Source organism: Ambystoma mexicanum, chromosome 13 (genome assembly GCF_040938575.1).
Source record: "Ambystoma mexicanum isolate Mex_15411 chromosome 13, UKY_AmexF1_1, whole genome shotgun sequence".
NCBI lineage: Eukaryota > Metazoa > Chordata > Amphibia > Caudata > Ambystomatidae > Ambystoma > Ambystoma mexicanum.
The window spans coordinates 542,345,791-542,365,089 of NC_090938.1; the positions used below are offsets into that span (position 1 = coordinate 542,345,791).

The window sequence follows — 19,299 nt, forward strand, 5'->3', positions numbered from 1 at the left end:
CTGGTGCCAAATCACTCTTAGATGGGAAGCAATTAACTGTCACCTGACTCAGGGAAGAATGATCTTTGTCATACTCTGTAATGATGATGCCCTCAGGAGCAGACACCAACAAAGAAACTCTATGGGAATTTGTTTTATGGACACCAAAACTATGACCAATTGTTGAACTTTGACCCAAGTGACGTCACTAACAAAGACTGGCCTTGAGCCTTGTGAGCATTCTATGCATGTATAAGCTCTGTGTCCCTCATTGTGTTCACAGATACACATCCTCACTTGGTTTCAATTGTTGCTCCTACTTTGGTGTGTACAGCATATTAAAACTTGTTTTGGTACCACGCACCTGCCTCTCGAGTCCCCTGTTGATCCTCAGTGCTCTGACATTCCGCGTTACTGATTCCTTGCTTTACAACACATTCAAGCATCACAGCAGCCTCAGTTACTCCATGTATCGATCTCATGTACACAACCCTCTGCTAAGTCAATAGTTAACCTTCTACACAGCTCGTCCAATGTATCTGAACCCTGTCCGAATGAACACATATCTTAGCCAGTGCAACGTGTCCCAAAAACCCCTGAGGAGCCAAAGCTGGGGACCCAAATCTAGCTCTGCCAATGTACCTCAATCTAACTTGATGAGTCTCCTGCTAATCTCATATTAACGACACACATACAGCTGTGGCAGCGTACCTAAATATGTTGCCCTGAAGACCCAAAACCAGGCACCCATGCAGTTCTGCTAATGTTCTTCATTTCTGGACTCATGTATAGAGGGTAAATACAAGGGCCACACACTGCTCTGCTGTTGCCTCTTATTTACAACTGACCCATTCCCTTGTTTTCTAATACAGGAGCTCTGCCCCCAGCTCCACCAGCGCCCATCAATATAGGCCACGACTTGCTATTCCTGACCGCCCTCACGAGTTGCAGCCTTTTTTTAATTTCAGCTGGAAACCGAACAGTCCAGCATAGCTGACACCAATAGGGGTATGCGAATCGATCACAAGAGGGAGCGAAGGGAGGAAAAAGACACTGTGCATGACGAAGAGACAAAACCAGACCTTCGGAAAGAACCCACACTGCTTGTAAGTAAATACTGTTGCTAACAGAATGAGGAGTGGAACAAAAGAAGTATATATCAATTTGAGTTTCATAGGGGACAAATCTGTGAAGCCTCCATGCACCATTCTGCCAACACTTACATCATTAACAAGCATGGCGAAGATCAAGTCCTAAGGAACCAGACACCGAGCAGGCTCCTAAAGCGTAGAAGCAAAGGTGCCCATCTTAAGAGTCATATAACTTATCCCAAATGTTGGGGCCCTTAACTGCGAATGTGCGCCTCCCACCAAAAGTGATAATGTGTCCAGGTGGGCTGCTCAGAGTTGGAAGGATATAATGATCTCAGATAGCGTGCTGCATGATCCACAGGGCAGGTCATGCCCAAGCCCACAGTCTTGAACATTGCCAGTCCTCTAACCAGGACCCTGTATGGGCTAAATAAGACTTTCACACACTATATTTGACCAGAACTTTTCTCCACAGTCGGACTGGGAGCTGCTTTTGCTTACACTTGCTGCTTCTTGATTAGGTAGGCTGGCGTTGATGTAAGAATAATTGAAGCTGAATCAATTTGTGGTGATAAGACTTAGAGATGTAAGGTTTATTTTGCAGTCACAAGTGTAGCCAAAAAATCAAGGCATGGCCGCAGCAAGAATCTATGAATGCATGAAAGGACAACTGGTCATTGTTCTACTTTTTCTGTGGTTAAGCTATTACTACAGTTAATGAGTGTGGTGCAATGTAGATTTTATAAAGGCAATCTGGGCCTCTTACATTGCTAAGCGCTCAACCTTTAAGCTACCTACTGAGGCCGAGCATTATTGAATTGTTCCAACTGATGATGTTTCTGTAAATGCGAGGCATGAGGAAAGCCTGGCTGTTATCCATGTAGAAATGGAAACCCAGTCCTTTGGACCACAAGAGATTGCACCAAGGACACATATAAAGATGGAACGTCAGGGGTAAGAGTGGTCATCTTGAGGCACTCCACATTCCAGGTGACCCTGGAAGAGAACTGTGCATAGCAAACCATGAAACATCTTGCAGCAAGTGAGTAAGATGGATAGATGCAATAACAAGCAATTAAACAACAATGTGGGCTTTAAAGAAAGCTTTCATTGACAGAAGACTAACCTGTTTTGCGTTTTTGTTCAGAATTGCAGCAGCGCTGAATGTACAAGCATCCTCTGCTCACTGAAGAGTCTGGAGAAGGGCCAGCGAGTGTCTGTGAAAATCCATTCCATCCTCTGGGTAGACAGCTTCATAAAGGTAAGACAAATAGGGATTCCAGTACAAGAGGGAAATTCGCGTATAGAAAGAGGAAGATGTCAAAAATAACCATAAAGGGAGGAGGAGGATAATAGGACTTTCCTTAGAGATGTGGAGCATTCTAGACCCAAACATAGAAAGGTGGAACACATGGAAGTTCTCAGCAGGGAGTGGAACCATGGACTTCTAACCATAGAGGGGACCAGTAGAGGAGAGCTAACCTTAAATTGGAGCAGCACGTAGGAACCAACTCACATAATGAGCATCCCAATGTATGCAATTGAATCATACTGGGAAGTAGCATATGGAAACTAACCAAGACAAGAAAGAGTATATGGGAACTAGTGGTAGGGAGACTATTGCGCGGACTCCCCATTGAGAAGACGAGCATATGGGGATTAACGATAGCAAAGGGGCATATTAAAACAAATCCCAGTGAGGAGCACTGAAAGTACGACCATATGAGATGCAACCCTTCAGAGAAGGGTCAAGTGAGCAGTAATCCATCCTAAGAATGGGCTTCAAATGGACGGAGAGGAACACAGAGTTCAACACCACATCACCAGAGCCACTTATTCCAACTGCCTGGGGCTGTCTGCAGAGGGCAAGGGACATATAGAAACCACCAAGGGTCGATCTACAGGCTGATCACATGATCCTGGACAAGCTTTATCCAGAAACTCACTTTGAGGCGTCCTGTCCCGGGCCTCCAGTTAAGAGCGTAAGGTAGGGTAGATCCGACACCCTCTGACCCCTTTCCCTAGGGATTGCCTTTTTGCAGCTCCCCTTGCAGTCAGTTCTCTGTCCAGCTGCTTATCAGCATCCTATGACCCTGCAGCTGCTTCTTTTACTGTCAAAGGAAGAATGGTTTCATGTTTCCTGTTTATATCTCTTTTCTGATGAAGTACTTCTAGGTTACTTTAGGAATTTAAGTGATTTCCTTATGTAACGCCCGGCCCACATGGGCCCTGTTAGCTAGGGGGTTATGCGTATATGAAAAGTGTAGAACTACACAAATAAATAAAGACAAGACACCTTAGGAGTTTGTTTAAAGCTTTCATTAAATGTGCATGTGTTTTACATAGTGATTTACCTGACTGTACCATGTTCCCCACCATGGGGGACACATGGAACCTTGAGGCTGAAGGACAATGGCAGGTCTCCCCTGCCAACCAAGAGAGACATGGACTGGACTCAAATGGGAGAAAAAGAAGATCAGTTGGAAGTGACAGTTGAAAGGAGAGCCAGGAAAAAGAAAGGCAATGAAAAAGACAGAAAGGAAAAGAAAGAACTGTCTTCCCTGGGGGGACGCAGCCCCCAAGGCCCTTTGATAGGGTTGAGCAGGGCTGTGCCTGCGAGCTGTAGCCTGGCATGAAGCTAAGTCCCAGGCCCTGTGTGCCGTATGGCCCGGGTGAAGACAAACGCCTGTGCCCAGGGCCGCGTGTGCATGCAGACCCCGAGCCAAAGCGTGTCCTGAGAGGCATAGACCCGCCCGGTGGCCTACCTGGGCAAGCGGGAAGAAGAGGAGTCTTCCAGCACCACCGCGGGGCCTGCGCAGAATCCATTTCTCCCAGGGCCAGACGGGGAGAGCGGAGAAGCAGCAGAACTTACCTGGAGTCCCAGTCACAATGTCAAGTGTGACCGATGCTCAGCGCAATGTGCGCCGGCTGGGCGCTGACTCCCCCCAGGTGGGTGGGCCAGGGCGGAGTCCAACAAGGACTTTTCCCTGCCTGGGAATTCACTGCCATGAAGGAAAACAAAGAAGCATTAACTGCTGTGCCGCCAGCAGGCAGTGCAGTGCAGTCTGGGCACATAAACCCCAAAAAACATGTATACATACCAGAGCCATATTAAAATAACAACACTGCCACAGAGGAAAAATAAACAGGGGGCTCTCAGCCCTAGAACAGTGTGTACACACCGTCATGGAGGAAATTTAACCCTGCACCTTCTATCAATGGGCTCATAAACCCAAATTAACAGTAGTGTTTTACTCAGCATTTTCACTGCCATGGAGGAAATATGGGCTTGTAAGCCCCAACATGGATTCAAGGGCTCCCAAAGCCCAATATAAATGCAAGGGCTCCCAAAGCCCTATGGGAGGAATTTGCATGTGCGCACCATCATGAAGGAAAGCAGGCTTTCAATAGTCCATATGTTTACCAGGGCTTCCCAAGCCCAACCAGGACACAGAGCTGCCAAAGCCAACCATATGCCCTGTGAAAGACACCCGCGGCAGAGCGGAGGCTTGTGGTCATGTGTGCAGAAGGGCAGGGATGGCACCAGCAGAAGGTACTGTAATTTACTGACTTTGATTTGGACTGACTAATGAGGACTATGGATTAGTTAATAAGGGCAGACTACAGCTGCCAATGTTACTTAAAGTGTTGCAATGGAAAAGTACATGTGGATTATATAAGGGAATGTAATAAGATGGATGTCTAGGCTGAAGTAATGGATAACCTGCTTAAGTTTAATATGCATAGGGGTTTGAGCAATGGGTATCTCCTACCTATATTAATGCATCATCAAACTTGGGATGAGTAAATAGATGGGGCAGGTTGTGTTGAAGGAATTTGATAAGTCTAAGGATTGCACTTTCTTTTATATAAAAGCTCAATTGGGCATCAAAACTCTCCTCCAATGTACTGTGCCTTATTCATTGTGGCTCATCTCCTGAACTAACATCAGTTCTATTTGCAGTTTGCTCGGCACTCCACAAGAGCAGCTGGCCTGGGATGGTGGGGTGGTACCAATAGGTCTGTTCCTGGCCTGGAGTAAGTGCTCACCCAGGCCAGGAAAAATAAGTCAGGGGCTACACTTAGGGCGTCCAGGGCAAAGGGTTGACAGAGCTAAGGGTTGTTGCAATTATCTTTTTCCTTTTTCATTCTTTGTTCCGTATTAGCCCCTATTTGCCACCGGTTGTCAGAAAACATGCCTCATACAAAGCACACAACCAAAATTGAATCAAACTTCACCACAGCCCTCCACTAAAACAACTATTTGCATACAGCTGTATTCTTCTCAACTGCCACTCTGCACCTGCTCACAAACATCAAATCAATGAACTCATTAGCACATGCTCCTTGGATATATTCCTTACAGAAACATCTCTCAAACCGCACCGGACACCTAATACCCATGACAACCTTCCGTCACACTATCTCATCCACCACAGAGACGTCCACACAAGCAAGGTTGTTGCATTGCCATCATATATAAAGAGTCACTCACAATTAGCAACCCCTCAAACACATCCTTTGAAGCACTGCCTCTCCCTTACTCCACTCCATAACACCCAAAACCTGCTTTCTCCACCTCATTTACCACTTCCCCAACACACAATCCCAACTTCCACACCGACTGGATTAACTTCACAACTAACAAGCACATCTCCCCCTGCATCAATATCCACCTTGGCGACTTCAGCCTTGGTAGTTCCCATTCAGACAGCAGAGCCCATAACGAAGAGAATCCTCACTCCGCTCACCCCCTAGGACCTCACACAACTCATCACCTTACATCCCCACACAGCTCGCAACACCCTGGACCTTTTCATTTCAAGCAAAAATTATGTCTCCTTGGAAAATTGAATCTGGGTGTTGTGATCTGACCACTTTACTATCCCCTTCATGCTCACTCTACCCCCACACGATCTGCCCACCTACCACACATCACCCTTCGGCCCCCAGCCAGACAAACCAAACACATTGGCAACACATCTTTAGTGTCAAAATCGGTGGGTCTCTGGGAATTAGTAACAAACCCAATAAACGGTCTTCTCAATCGAGGGAGACCTTCCCCTTGAAACAGAGATTCCCAATACTAAAATAGTACTGGGGAGTCTTAAGTTCAAATGGAAGGGCGATAAGGACCACCAAGGTATCGTCAAGCTGTGAAAGAAAATAGACACTATTATGATATCTGAAGCAACTCAGGAAGATTGCACATAGTAAAGAGAGAACCCCACCTAAACGTTCTGGACCACCACAGGAATCCACTAAGGGTACTTCTGGTGATCTCAAGCTTGGATGCCCGGTTCTTTATCTCAAAAAGGACGGGTGGTGTTAGCAGTATGTATGGACCCTGAATATCAATGATACAAGATTACGTGGGTACTCACCTAAGGATTCCAGTAAGGGTTTGTAGCCAGCAAGTATGTAGCAATGGGCCAGTGAAGAATGCAGAGTAGGGGGGGCATGGCTTGATGGCTACGTAAAGGGACGTGCTCTTTGGGAGCTCACGCGGATTCGCCACCGATCCTTGAAGTAAATGACGATTGCGGGTGAAAAAGCATACACGCAGCACACCCTGGGACATATGAAGGTCCGGTGCACATTTTGATTGCAGAGCGAGGCTGATCTGCTGCAAATAGGGGGAGCCGCGGCCACGAGAATAAAGCCAGGCACCCGAGATCGGGAGACGGCCAAAATGGCGGACCACAGACAAAGGGTCGTAAACTGACCGCAGTGTCGTGGCCGCGCACGGAGGTGGATGGAGCCCTGAATAAGCCCGCAGCGGCTTCAGGAGTTGTGTGGAACTTGGCCCGCGAACTACATTGAGACCCGGTTGGAAGGGGCCCGTCGGACCACGTGAAGGATACCGGGTCCCGAGACGGGGACGGAAGTGGCAGGTGGCCCCTGACTGCTCCGCTTGTGGGATGCAGCGGAGGGTGGAAGTGGGGCGCCCTTGGCTGCGTCACCGCCACTACACACAGTGTGGCGGGGGGCTTGCACTGCACTCCCCGAGCTGTGCGGTTGGTTCCCATGGTGCCAGGCAGAGCGGAAGCCCCCACGGTGTTGGAGCCGGAGGGGCCAGACAAGGCAAAAAGAACCGGCTCCCGCGGGATCGGATTGCCGGAGGCGGTCTGGGGCGGCCGCGAGTGGGGGGCCGAGACTCTGCTGGCCCCGGTGGGTGCCCTGATTGGCCACGACCAAGCACAATGAGGAACGAAGTAGGGAGGCCTGTGGTCAAGGTCTCTCCAGACACTGGGGGCTCCACTTGATGGTCGGAGTGCCCCACGGGTGGCGCGCAGCTGGGCCCCGTGGCGGCACTGCACGTGGACAAGAGGAGGCGCATTCAGTCTTGGAATGCGGGTGCGAGCACGGGCCCCATAAATAAGGCGGCATCCACGGCCATGAGCAGTTGAGAGGGTTGTGCCGGGGTCAGAGACATTTATACAAACAGCCAGGAGAAGGTGGGGACACCGAGCCACCTGGACAGGGTCCCGGTCCTGAAGGACCCCGCCATCAATACCACAAAGCAGACCAAAGCAGTTTATCCTGTGACATACGCAGAGCTTCAGAGAGCACACTGAAGGCAGTCTGTGCCAAGGCAGGCTCCGGAAGAGGCGTCGGTGATGCTACTGCGGGCCCAGTAGCTGTGGGGTCCTGTCAGGGCATGCAGCAGTAGGGTGGGGAGCAAGTGAACGCTTCTGATTACCAGTGTCTGAGGGAAGCGCAGCGTAGGCCTGTGAAATAACACTGAGCTAGACCTAGTACGTGGGAGGACACAGCCCATTCCAGGAGCGCAGCAGGAAGTTGGCACACACCTCCCACACAGTCGGAGTGGGCACTATACACCAAGAACGGCCCAACAAAATGCAGACCTTCTAGTGAGAAGTGGCAGGGCTGTACACACCTAGTTGGTGCGGCACGATGGCTAACAAAACTGTGAGACTGAAGAGCAAGCAGCCTACGCTAGATGATTACGGCAAGACATCGCCGGGTGCTGAAGGGGCCAGGAGTAAGGACAAAACTACCACCAGGACTGCAGAGGCTCCGGGCACAATCCAGGAGGTACTTGCTCTGATTGCGGACCTGAAAGTTGCTTGGGAGACTAAACTGGGGCTGGCCATGAACAAATTGAAGGTGGCACTGGATCTTAAGGTCGGCGCGGTCCAGGAGGAGGTAAACCTCCTTAGACAAGACGTGAGAACATTGACGGAGCGCACCGGGGATCTGGAAAAGGAGATGGCCCCGAACACGGCGGATTGCGCCGCCCACAAATCGGAACTTCATGCCCTAGTGCAGCGGATGGGCAACCTCGAGAGCAGAGCGGAAGAAGCAGAAGGTCGCTCCAGACGTATTAACATCTGCATCGTTGGATTGCCAGAAGGAATTGAAGGGCCTAATCCTACGGAATAAGTGGAAACCATGTTGCTGCAGGAAATAACTGGAGGGGTGCTGACCCAAGGGTTTGCTGTCGAGAGGGTGCACAGGGCGCTGACGAGGAGGCCTCCTCCTGGAACCCCTCCCAGACCAGTGATTGCGAAGATCCTGAATTACTGAGATCGTGAGAAAATACTTGAATTTTTCCAGAAAGGTGGAACGATCAAAAGGGGGCCAGCGAAAATAACCACATACCCAGACTACACCTTGCAGGTGCAGCGCAGCAAAATGAACTTCGGAGCAGTGAAGAGGAGACTGAGGGAAACAGGCCACAAGAACATGCTGCTTTACCTGGCTAAGCTGAAGGTGTTTCACAGGAACAAAACTCTGTTTTTTGAAACCCCAGAGAATGCCATGGGGTGGCTGGATATGCAGAGCCGCCCCCAGGAGTCGGGTATCCAGACGGGAGCTGAAGAAGATAAGTATTACACGGCCGTGGCACCCAGGGTGACATAGCGCAAGACACTGGGACTAGACTATAGCATTAAGCAAGGTTTATAAGGGATGTGTTGTTTGGGAAGTACATGCTTGCAAGATCCGTTTGAACTGAATAAGTCTAACTGGGTGAGCGGGAGCTCCCGGGAGGCAACCCTAGAACACCCATAGCATTAAGCTTGGTTAGGTCACCAGTAGCTTGGTGACACCACGCGGGGATCTAGCCCTCAGTATTTCGAGGAGGGACCAGACGCGGGTGGGCCTGAGATCCAGGGATGGAGCTGGGCATTTGTTGGGGTGGAGTGGGCAGGGGAGAAGGGAAGGGTTGTGTGCAGTGGGGTGTAGTTGGGGAAGGGAGGGGAGGGGAGGCTGTTGGAGTTGGGAGGGTAAGGAGCCAGACTCAGTGTTATCGGGAGCTGAAGGGGAAGCTAAGAGGAGAGGCAGGATACCATGTCCATGGCGTCGGGTAATCTCAGGGTGGTGACCTGGAATGTGCAGGGCCTCAGTAATTACCTTAAACAGAATAAACTGATGATGTACCTCAGAAGGATGAGAGTCGACATTGCTTTGTTACAGGAAACCCACCTCACTAATGAAAAACTGGAGGTGGTTAAGAGGAAATGGAAGGGAAGCGTCATGGGAGCCACATACTCAGCATACGCGAGAGGAGTTGTCATATGGGTGGCACCGCATGTGCCGTTTCAGATGCTTATGTCCATTGTGGACCCGGAGGGGAGAATGGTGGTGGCAGAGGGGCTCCTGGAGAATCGAGAAGTGAACATTATAAACCTATATGCCCCTAACCAGGACACAGCGGCTTATTTTAGGTCTTTATATGGAAAGATCTGCCCCCTGTTGGGTGGAGCGATACTATGGGGGGTGATTTCAATTGCACCCTGAACCCCAGGGTGGATAGGTCAGATGGTAAGCTGACCTTAAACTGGTGGATGTATGGAGGAGGTTGCACCCGATAGACAGGCAGTATTTGCATTACGCAGCGCCGCACGATCTGCACACCAGATTGGATTATGTGTTCGCTCCCGAGGAGGTAGCGGGAGAAATGGTGGGAGCAGAATATAAGGCCAGGGTGATCTCGGACCATTCCCCCCTGGTCCTGGAATGGCGATACCACCCCCCCCAGGGCGCGTATCCCGACGTGGAGGCTTAGAGCCGAGGCTCTACAGGACTCAGGATTCCGGGAGCACCTAAGGGAGGCCATCACGGAATACTTTGACATCAACACTGGTAGTGTGCAATCAGTAGGAACGGTATGGGAGGCATTCAAAGTGGTGGTGCGAGGGGTTGCCATATCTTAATCCAGGGGGCTCCAAGGGGGTATTGAACGGGAGTTACAGGATACGGAAAGGGAGCTAGAGGATTTGATGCGTAAAGGGGGGACCTCCCGGGAAGATGGGATAAGAATGAGGGAGTTGCAGGGGGCTAGCAGAGAGCTCTGGGACAGACTATGCAAGTTGAATTATAAGAAATACGTGGAGAGGCAACATGCGGGTGTGGACAAACCGGGAAGATTGCTGGCCTGGTTATATGAAAACGAGACACCCCGGTCAGTGATTAGAGTTATTAGGGGGGAAGATGACAACATTTATGATACCCAGGACGGCGTGAATGAAGAGTTCTCAGGTATTATAAACGCTTGTACGAGGATACAGGCAGAGACATGGGCAAAGAAATTTCGGAAACACTAGAGGATATGGGCCTGCCTACCCTAGATGACCTGGAACGAGCAAGCCTAGAGGCCTCAATCACCGTGGAAGAACTGGACGCAGTGATCCAGCATCTGCCCACGTCTAAGGTGCCTGGGTCAGATGGACTGCCTAGCGAATTTTACAAAGCGTACAGGCAGGAGCTGCTCCAGCCGCTTCTGGCCATGTTCAACGAGGCCTACGGAAGGGAGGAGTTGCCAGAGACCTTGCGAGAAGCGGTGATCATCCCGCTCTTGAAACCAGGCAAGCCGGAATCGAACTGTGGGTCGTATAGGCCCTTATCGGTGCTCAACCAGGATAGCAAAATACTCACAGCGGTGCTCGCCAATAGGCTCAAGCTAGTGATTGGCAAACTGATACACCAAGACCAAACAGGTTACGTCCTCGGCGGAAACATCACTGACAAACATAGGAGGCTACACCATATCATTGACCAAACAGAGAATGACCTGGGCGAACTGGCCATTGTGTCATTGGGTGCGGTCAAGGCCTTCGATTCAGTTAGGTGGCCATGGTTGATGGCGACCCTGAGAGGATTCGGATGGGACCGGGGTACATGAGATGGGTCAAGATGTTATACAGTTCCCCAATCGCTAGGGTCAAAACAGGCACTATGATCTCAGACAAATGGCAACTCAGTAGAGGGACCAGACAGGGATGCCCATGGTCGCCCATATTATATATCCTAGCGCTGGAGAAGTTGGCAGTTTGCCTTAGGCAACAATATGGAGAGGTGGGGATCCAAACGGTAGGAGGGACACATTTGATATCGTTGTATGCTGATGACATGCTCCTCTACCTGCGCTTCCCGGAAGAGAACCTGCAATATGTCCTGGAGGTGATGGATCGCTATGCCACCCTCTCGGGCATATCGGTAAACCCGGGGAAGTCCAGCGGGTTCCCCTTGGGGAGATAGAGGGGCATCCCACCAGATGAGTTGCCCATCCTGCAGATACCCTGGCAGACCGAGACGTTCCGATACCTCGGCATAAATATATACCACAGCATAGAGGCAGAGCACAAACACAACACGGAGAAGGCATCAGAAACAGTATGGTGTTCTGGTCTAGATTGCCCCTGGCGATGATGGGAAGAGCAGCTTTGCTTAAGATGGTTGTGTTGCCCAGACTGCTACACTTTTTCGTGAATGTCCCGTATCTGATTTCTAAACGCTTTTTTGTTAAACTTCATGGCATGTGCAGGGGCATCATTTGGCACAACTACAAGAACAGGGTAGCCCTCTGGAAATTACAAAACCTGTGTGAAAAGGGGGGCATCAACCTGCTGAACTTTGAATTGTATTATCTGGCGGGACAGCTACTATACGTGGCCAGGTGGTTGTCGGAAAATGAGTCGGCAGAAGCCAGGCTTTTGCGGGGAGACCTGGCCCCGTATTTCCTTAGGGAGACAGTGTGGTTGCCCAGGGCGAAGGTGGCGGGGAGGGGAAGGTTGCTGGTGCTGGGCTGGGAGGTCTGGCGCAGAGCGTGACAAACTGTGGGTGACCCGGACCCGCTCTCTCAACAGGTCCCATTGGTGGTACTATGTGGGGGAGATTCCCAGTTGATAAAAGGGGTCCGCAGATACTGGGAACTGGTGGGCCTGGCCAGCCTGGGTGATATATGGCAGGAGGGTTCCAGAGCTTGATGGAGGAGACCGGGGTGCATAAAGGCCAACATATAACGTACACTAGACTTATGAAACGGGTGAGGGAAAGGTGGCCCAAAACAGTACTTGCAGAACAACCTGACGCCACCATAGAAATGATGTACGATGTCTCGGAGGGCGGGCACGAAATATCCCGGATATATGAGTTACTGGGCACGAAGGCGGGAGGGAGCTGCTCCAGCTAAGGCATGATTGGGAGGTGGGGGAACCCATGACAGACGGCCAATGGGACAGAGCCCAGAGGTACCACAAGAAGGTGTCCCGGAATGCGAGACTTCAGCAGATCCATTTATACGTCACCCATAGGGCATACCTGACCCCCGGCAGAATAGCTAGGTTTGGGGGCTCAGCTGTACAGAAATGTCCCAGGTGTGGGGAGGAGGAGGCTGGGCTGCTGCATATGTTCTGGGCCTGCCCGGAGGTGAGCAGATTCTGGATAGAATTGAAAAAGAGACTGGCTAGCGGTGGGATGGTGCTTGACGTTGGATCTGCTTGGGCATGCATGCTCGGGGGCTTTCCCAGGCCCCGTAACCTAAAGCATATTAGCAAGATGAGGGATCTGGCTTATATTCTGGCTAAGCGCAGAATTGCAATGGGCTGGAAGGCAGCCCACCGGCCCACACTGGAGATATGGTGGGTGGACCTCCTGAAGTAGGCAGAAGCAGAATCAGTGGCCTGGTATGAAGCAGCCACTAGAGGAGGGGTGGAGGAGGTAGGTTCCCTGATGGCCTGGAGACAACTGGTGGCTTCAATGGTAAACCCCCACCAGATCGAGGGTGAAGCAGAGGAGATGGATGAGATGAAGTCAGAGATACACGAGGAAGCTCAGGAGGATGACACTGGTGGAACAGCTCAAGTTGATGGGGGAAAGGGGGAGGACAGCAAAGTGCATTTAATAATGGAACGCTTTAATATTGATTGTGAATGTCCTAAATGGTTGTAATGTTTGGAGAGTTGTTTGAGAAAAAATAAAAAAGTGTTTAAAAAAAAAGAATGCAGAGTAGATTAGAGAATCAAGCTGTGCCAAAAAATCCCAGGTTTGTAGAAGTAGGTAGTTCCAAAGGAGGTACAGGGCAGGGGAGAAGGAAGGAATTAGTGGGGTTAGAAGGACCGTAACCCGGACGGCACAAGGATGCAGCTGTGGGAGAGCCTTCACAATGGAGCCAGTAACATCAGAGCATCAATAAAGTTCCACTGAAATGCCTGGGTAATCAAAAAATAAGTCTGCACTATATAAGAGGGAGCCAAACAACTAAGAAAGGGGCATGAAAGAGGGAACAGGTAATACACATCAGGGGGCATCCAGAAGCAAGTCAGAAAACGTGGAAGCAAGGGTTTGTTACCAATAAGATCACACACGAGCCAGCGTCAAACACAAGGAATATTCCAGAAGAGTAGTCAGCAAGGGAATAACAGGATTCAAAAACACGGCGGTTCCAACAATGAGAAAGTTAGATACAAAAAAGCACACTTACTTCAATAGGATGCACTGATGCGTTTGCGAGGACTGTATTTATTTCTGAATACAGTACTGGGGACGGTTGTTGAGAAATGCCTATGTCAGCAGCATTCGTGGGCGGTCACGCAATGTGTGTACAGCCGTATGCAGAATGTGAATCGTACGTCGCCTCAGACAGGCACAGTGCCTGTGTTTCTATGGCAACCACCAGTGACACCATGCAGGGCGAGTGTCAGTGCGGTTCCTGAAACTTAGCACCACTCATAATGCCCCTTCCTCCCCACACGCATATCGCCCTACTGTTCTGAACAACACCATCATCACACAGGCACGCAACAAAATTGCCCCCTCAAATCACATAAACCCAGCAGTAACTACCATAAACCATGGTTCGATTGGTCCTTCCCCTCTATCAAGCAGGAAGCCAGATGCCTAGAACGAGCCTGGCAAAATAACTCAGACCTCACCACCAGTACACTACTCAAAAACTGCTGCGACAAATACAAAACAGCCATACGCAATGCCAAAGCCACCCATTGCCTCCAAGAACTCGAATCCACCACTAATCATACACAGAAACGGTTGACATTGTCATAACTCTCTCCAAACCGCCATCCACACTTTCCACATCCCGATCTACTACAGTATGCAACTGCCCCTTGACTACTTCAACTCCAATATACACACTATCAGGCAAGCCCGCCCCACTGCTCTCCCACTCCCACCCCTGCTCCCAAGCATTCCAACACATGGACCTCCTTACACCCCATCCACACATCACCCCTTACTTCCAAAACAAAAGCTGCACACTTTCTGGATGATGTATGCCCCCCTCAAGCTGCATCCAATTGTATCACCAACCTTGCCCCTCACTGGCTCAGCATCAACTCCTGTTTCTCACATGGTAGTGTCCCCTCTGCACTCAAAACTGGACAAATCTCACACCTCCTCAAAACTCCATCTTTCAAGCCTCTACTCCACGAAAATGACTGCCCCATCACAATCCTGCCATACCTAGCCAGGATCATGGAATGCTTTGTTACGACCCAACTGCAACAACACTTCACCACAAACAACATACTCAACCCTTCCTTTCCAATCTTGCTTTTGAGCTGGACACAGCACTGACACTGTTACACTGTGCATCCTCGATGACCTCCACAACATCACTGACAAAGGACACACAGCACTTCTCATGTGCAGCTTTTCGACACCCTCGACCACACAATTCTTCTCAACATCCTATGCCACAGGAAGAAACTCTCAGGAACCATCCTCGATTGGTTCACCTCTTTCCTTACTAACAGGGCACACTTTATCTCTATTCCTTCTTTTTCAATCCAACCACACCCTAGTCAAGATGTGACCACACCCCAGTCACAATCTATGTGTGGACTCCCTTGGAAGAGATCCTTAACAAACACAACATCAATTTCCACCAATGTGCAGACCACACACAAATATACTTCCAAATCTCATCCCCCTCACAAGGCTAAATCCTCAAAAAGCTTTCTCTCCACCGTCACCAACTGGATGGCCCCGCACTTGCTCAAACTCAACCCTTCCAAAACAGAATACCTCCTCATCTTCCCCCAAACACAAACCAGAACTCACCTCCCGAATCATCGACAACCCACACATATCCCACCTTTCCATCACACACCACATAGCTGCTGTCACCAAAAACATACAATCTATATCTACACCTCCTACGTAAGATCAGACACAACCTACCTCCTGATGTCTTCTGCACCGCAGTCCAAGCACTAGTTCTCTCCAAGCTGGACTTTGGCAATGCTCTCCTCACTGGACTCCTCAGCAGTACTTGACCCCTGCAAGCCATACAAAATGCAGCAGCCAGACTCATTCTACACTTACCCAAACTTTCACCCATCATTCCAGCTATTGCCCAGATCCACTGGCTCCCGTACCCCAAAGAATTGCCTTCAAAGGACTCTGCATTGTTTTCAGGGCCATCCACCACAAAACCCCATCTTGCCTTCACGACAATCTCAAACCCATCCCCCCACACAAACACTAGACAAGCAAGCCAGCATCTCCTACTCATTCCACTCTGCAAGCTACATGCACACAAAAACAAGCATTTACCCACTGGACACTCAGGGCATGGAACACCCTACCTCTTTGCATCCACACTGCACCCTTCATCACAACTTTGAGAAAAAGCCTCAAAATATACCTGTTTCACACGCATAAACCCACCCCTCCATTTTCCTTGCTACCACTTGCCTATCCTAATCTTTCTATCCTATCCGGAAAACATTTGGTAAATTCTGTTTCGGCTCCCAACTTTTCAACCTTTGCACCTTGTAAAGCACTCCGAGACCCTGTGGGTAGAGCCAGTGGTGAACAAAACATTTGAATACATTTAAGTAAACAATGATAGAGAAGAGCACCATATGGGAATGGACCAGAGAGAGGAGCAGCATATTGGAACAGCAATACTAGGAACATATTGAATAAGAATTAACCATTGAGAAGAGTAGCATATGGGAATTAACAATCGGGAGGAGGAGCATATAGGAACTAACCATTAGGCAGATTTTCCTTAGGCCCTGTGGTCAGGGTCTTTAGGTGGTAGTGTGGCAGAGCAACCCAGTCCAAACTCTTACGAGGTGGAGCGGGGAGGTTAACAGGTACAGTACACAAATACCAAACAAGGTATTATCCACACAGTAAATAAAAACATAAATCTTTATATAAGAAAAGGCACAAGATAATTCACTACACTTACAGTAAGTAAACTTTGTAAAATAAAGGCAACACTCTAACAGGTAAGAACAACTGTTTCAAAAGAGTTCTTAACAGTTGAGTAAATATTATTTCCTGGAAGGGGAAATATAATCACAGGTAAGTAAAACACGTTTTCTAGCTAGGCAATAAAGCTTGGCAAGAGACCAAGGGAGACCAGTTGTGCAGATTTGGGCAGGATTTTGTGGAAGTTGCCTACTGCGAAAAAAATCCAAAGGAGCAGTTTCCGGTGTTCCGGTGGAGGTTAATCCGCACAAGACTCTTGGTGATGAGGGGGAGGCCCAGAGAAGAAGATTCAAGAAAAAAAGGACTCATCAGTAGCACCAGAGACTCAGGAGAGCAGTAACTTGGGTCCAAAAAGCAATTCAACAACAAGAAATTTGTGGCTTCAAAGGTGGTCACTGTACACATTGTTTGGAGACCACTGCAGATTCTAGCAACCACACACCAGTGAATTGCTGGAATCTAGGAATCACCTCGAGCACGGGATTTGGATTCTGAGGCTGAGGTGGGCTTAGAACACCCCAAGGAAAAACAATGACTGACATTTTTTTTGGTGAAGTCACATCGAAGAGGAGCCAGCTACAGAAGAAAGACCAGGAGGTGAGTTCAGCAGTGCGGGACAGGATCAAGGGCAGCACTGGCACCTGGAGCTTCCCACATCAGAGAGATGGAACCAGGGAGCTTGCCTGATTTTCTGGGAGATTTGGCATGAAGAGCCCTCAGGTTCCTAGCAGCGAAAAGTCTTGCACTTCTGAATCAGGTGATGCAAGCACCGTCAGGCGATTCAGAGAGATGAGGCCTCTAAGCAGGAATTGTTATTCGGTTGTCCCCACTGAATCAAGGAGAAGGAGCACCACAGTTGGTTCCTTCTGCATTCTGAAGAGGAAGAGCTTCACCTCTGGATTTGGTGGAGCTTCAAAGGATGCTGATGCAAAGCTGTGGCCCCTCCTCGAGCAAGCCTTCCAGGGGTGCAGGTACAGAGTTCCAGAAGTAGACAAGGTGATTGGGTAAAAGGTTCTGTGTATCACCCTCAGGAGGCAGTCATTAAACACAGTACCCAATCACTCACCAAGTATCATTAAAACAGTCGGATGGTCAGTGGGGGCAGACTATCCATTCAAACACACCCATGCTCTCTGGAAGGGATCTCGTACAAAGGAAGCAAATCCACAGTAGGCAAGGCATCTGCATATATCAGTCAGAACTGGTTTCAGGCTGACTATAGCCCCCATTCATGGGATACAGGCATCCAGTGGTCAAAGATGGCCACCTCCTCTCATAGAAAGAGGGACAAGGGATAGTCATGTGACCACACAGGCCTGCAAGGCAAACAAAGTCAACCTCCAATTTGTGAAATGGAGGGGGGAGTAATAAGGATCCAGCAAGGTCAAATAGATTCCTACCCAGTAGTGTCACTTAATATAGAGGACAATGCCAGCAACTAGCCTAGAAACATAACTAACACAGAAGGGGGTACCCTCTCTGGGATACTATAGGGTACTTTTGAGATAACCTTGCATTGGGACTCATAAGGACTCTTACAGCACTGCCTACAGAAACAGACCCACACTTTGTCAGGTTTGGCATTAAGCCTGTCTGGGAGAAGAATAAAGCCCAAAGCCTAGAAAAGCCAGCAAAACGTACGGTATACCCCACTTTTGCCGAATGGCAAATTCGCTGAATGCATTTTTGCAGTTTGTTGGAAGCTTTTTTTTTTACAAGAAACAGGTAGATGATAAGTTAGTGTAAATTATATAGTAAAGGTGGGGTATCAAGGGCGAGTTTGCCATTCTGCAAAGACAAGTCGCTAAGCATTCATAGAACCAAGACTACAGGGCCCTCTACCTAATAATAACCATGGAGCGCCTGTGCGCAAAAGACCAAATCAACACCAATATAATCACGTGTAGTCAGCCGAAAGTATGATCTTTCAAAACCACAGGAAGTGTTCAGCAATTACCCAAAGAAGCTTCTATTGCCGATGCATGCAGTAAAACAACATATCGAAGAGGGACAGTTCTTGCTACAGAATTAGACAGCCGTGCGATCCGTGCGCAGGCCGCGCTGACTTAATTCTGTAAACAACAAGGGTCATTCTTCAATATTATTACATGCATCAGCATTCGAGCTTCTTTGGGTAATCCCTGAACACTTTGTGTGATTTTTAAAGATCATACTTTCCACTGACTACACGTGATTAGATTTCGTTTTTATTTTTTGGTTCTGCGTACAGGCTAGACCCTGCCCTGAAGAAGGACCTTCGTAGCTCCGAAATGCATTGGTCATTTGGCATCTGCCTGTATTATGATTAAAGAATTATGTTTACCACCAGAATATGATTTTTACATACACATTGTGAGCAACCGACAGTTATATCACTGTTAATTACTGTTAAATAGAGGGTTTGGGTCTATTTGACCCAAAACATTTGACCTAATCACATTTGATTGCATTTACTTGACCTTTTTTTTCGGTCTAAAATGCGGGGGCAGACCCCCGCTACCTCCCACTACCCCTCAACCTAATCTATAATCTATACTCTTACCCACCAGCAAATATATTTTTTTATTACATTTGACTGAAAAAAGGTCAAAGGAATTCGATCAAATGTTTTAGGTCAGATGTTTTTAGGTCAATTATGCTAATATTGTTTAAACTGCATGCACCTTGGAATAATATCTTATAGTGGACCGGAGTTGATATACTGAATGTTAATAAACACAGAGTGGTGCCCTCCCCA

At 48.9% G+C, this 19,299-nt stretch overlaps 1 protein-coding gene across 2 annotated transcripts in view; it reads left to right on the forward strand.

The window, feature by feature from the left end:
• ITGA2B (integrin subunit alpha 2b) overlaps positions 1-19,299 on the forward strand; it is a 462,084-nt gene that overhangs the window by 383,107 nt on the left and 59,678 nt on the right. The window contains exons 26-27 of one of the 2 annotated variants that reach the window (XM_069634280.1): positions 948-1,085; positions 2,218-2,331. In XM_069634280.1, coding sequence (XP_069490381.1) covers positions 948-1,085; positions 2,218-2,331 — 252 coding nt within the window. The remainder of the gene's footprint in view (positions 1-947; positions 1,086-2,217; positions 2,332-19,299) is intronic. The other variant, XM_069634281.1, reaches the window with a different exon arrangement.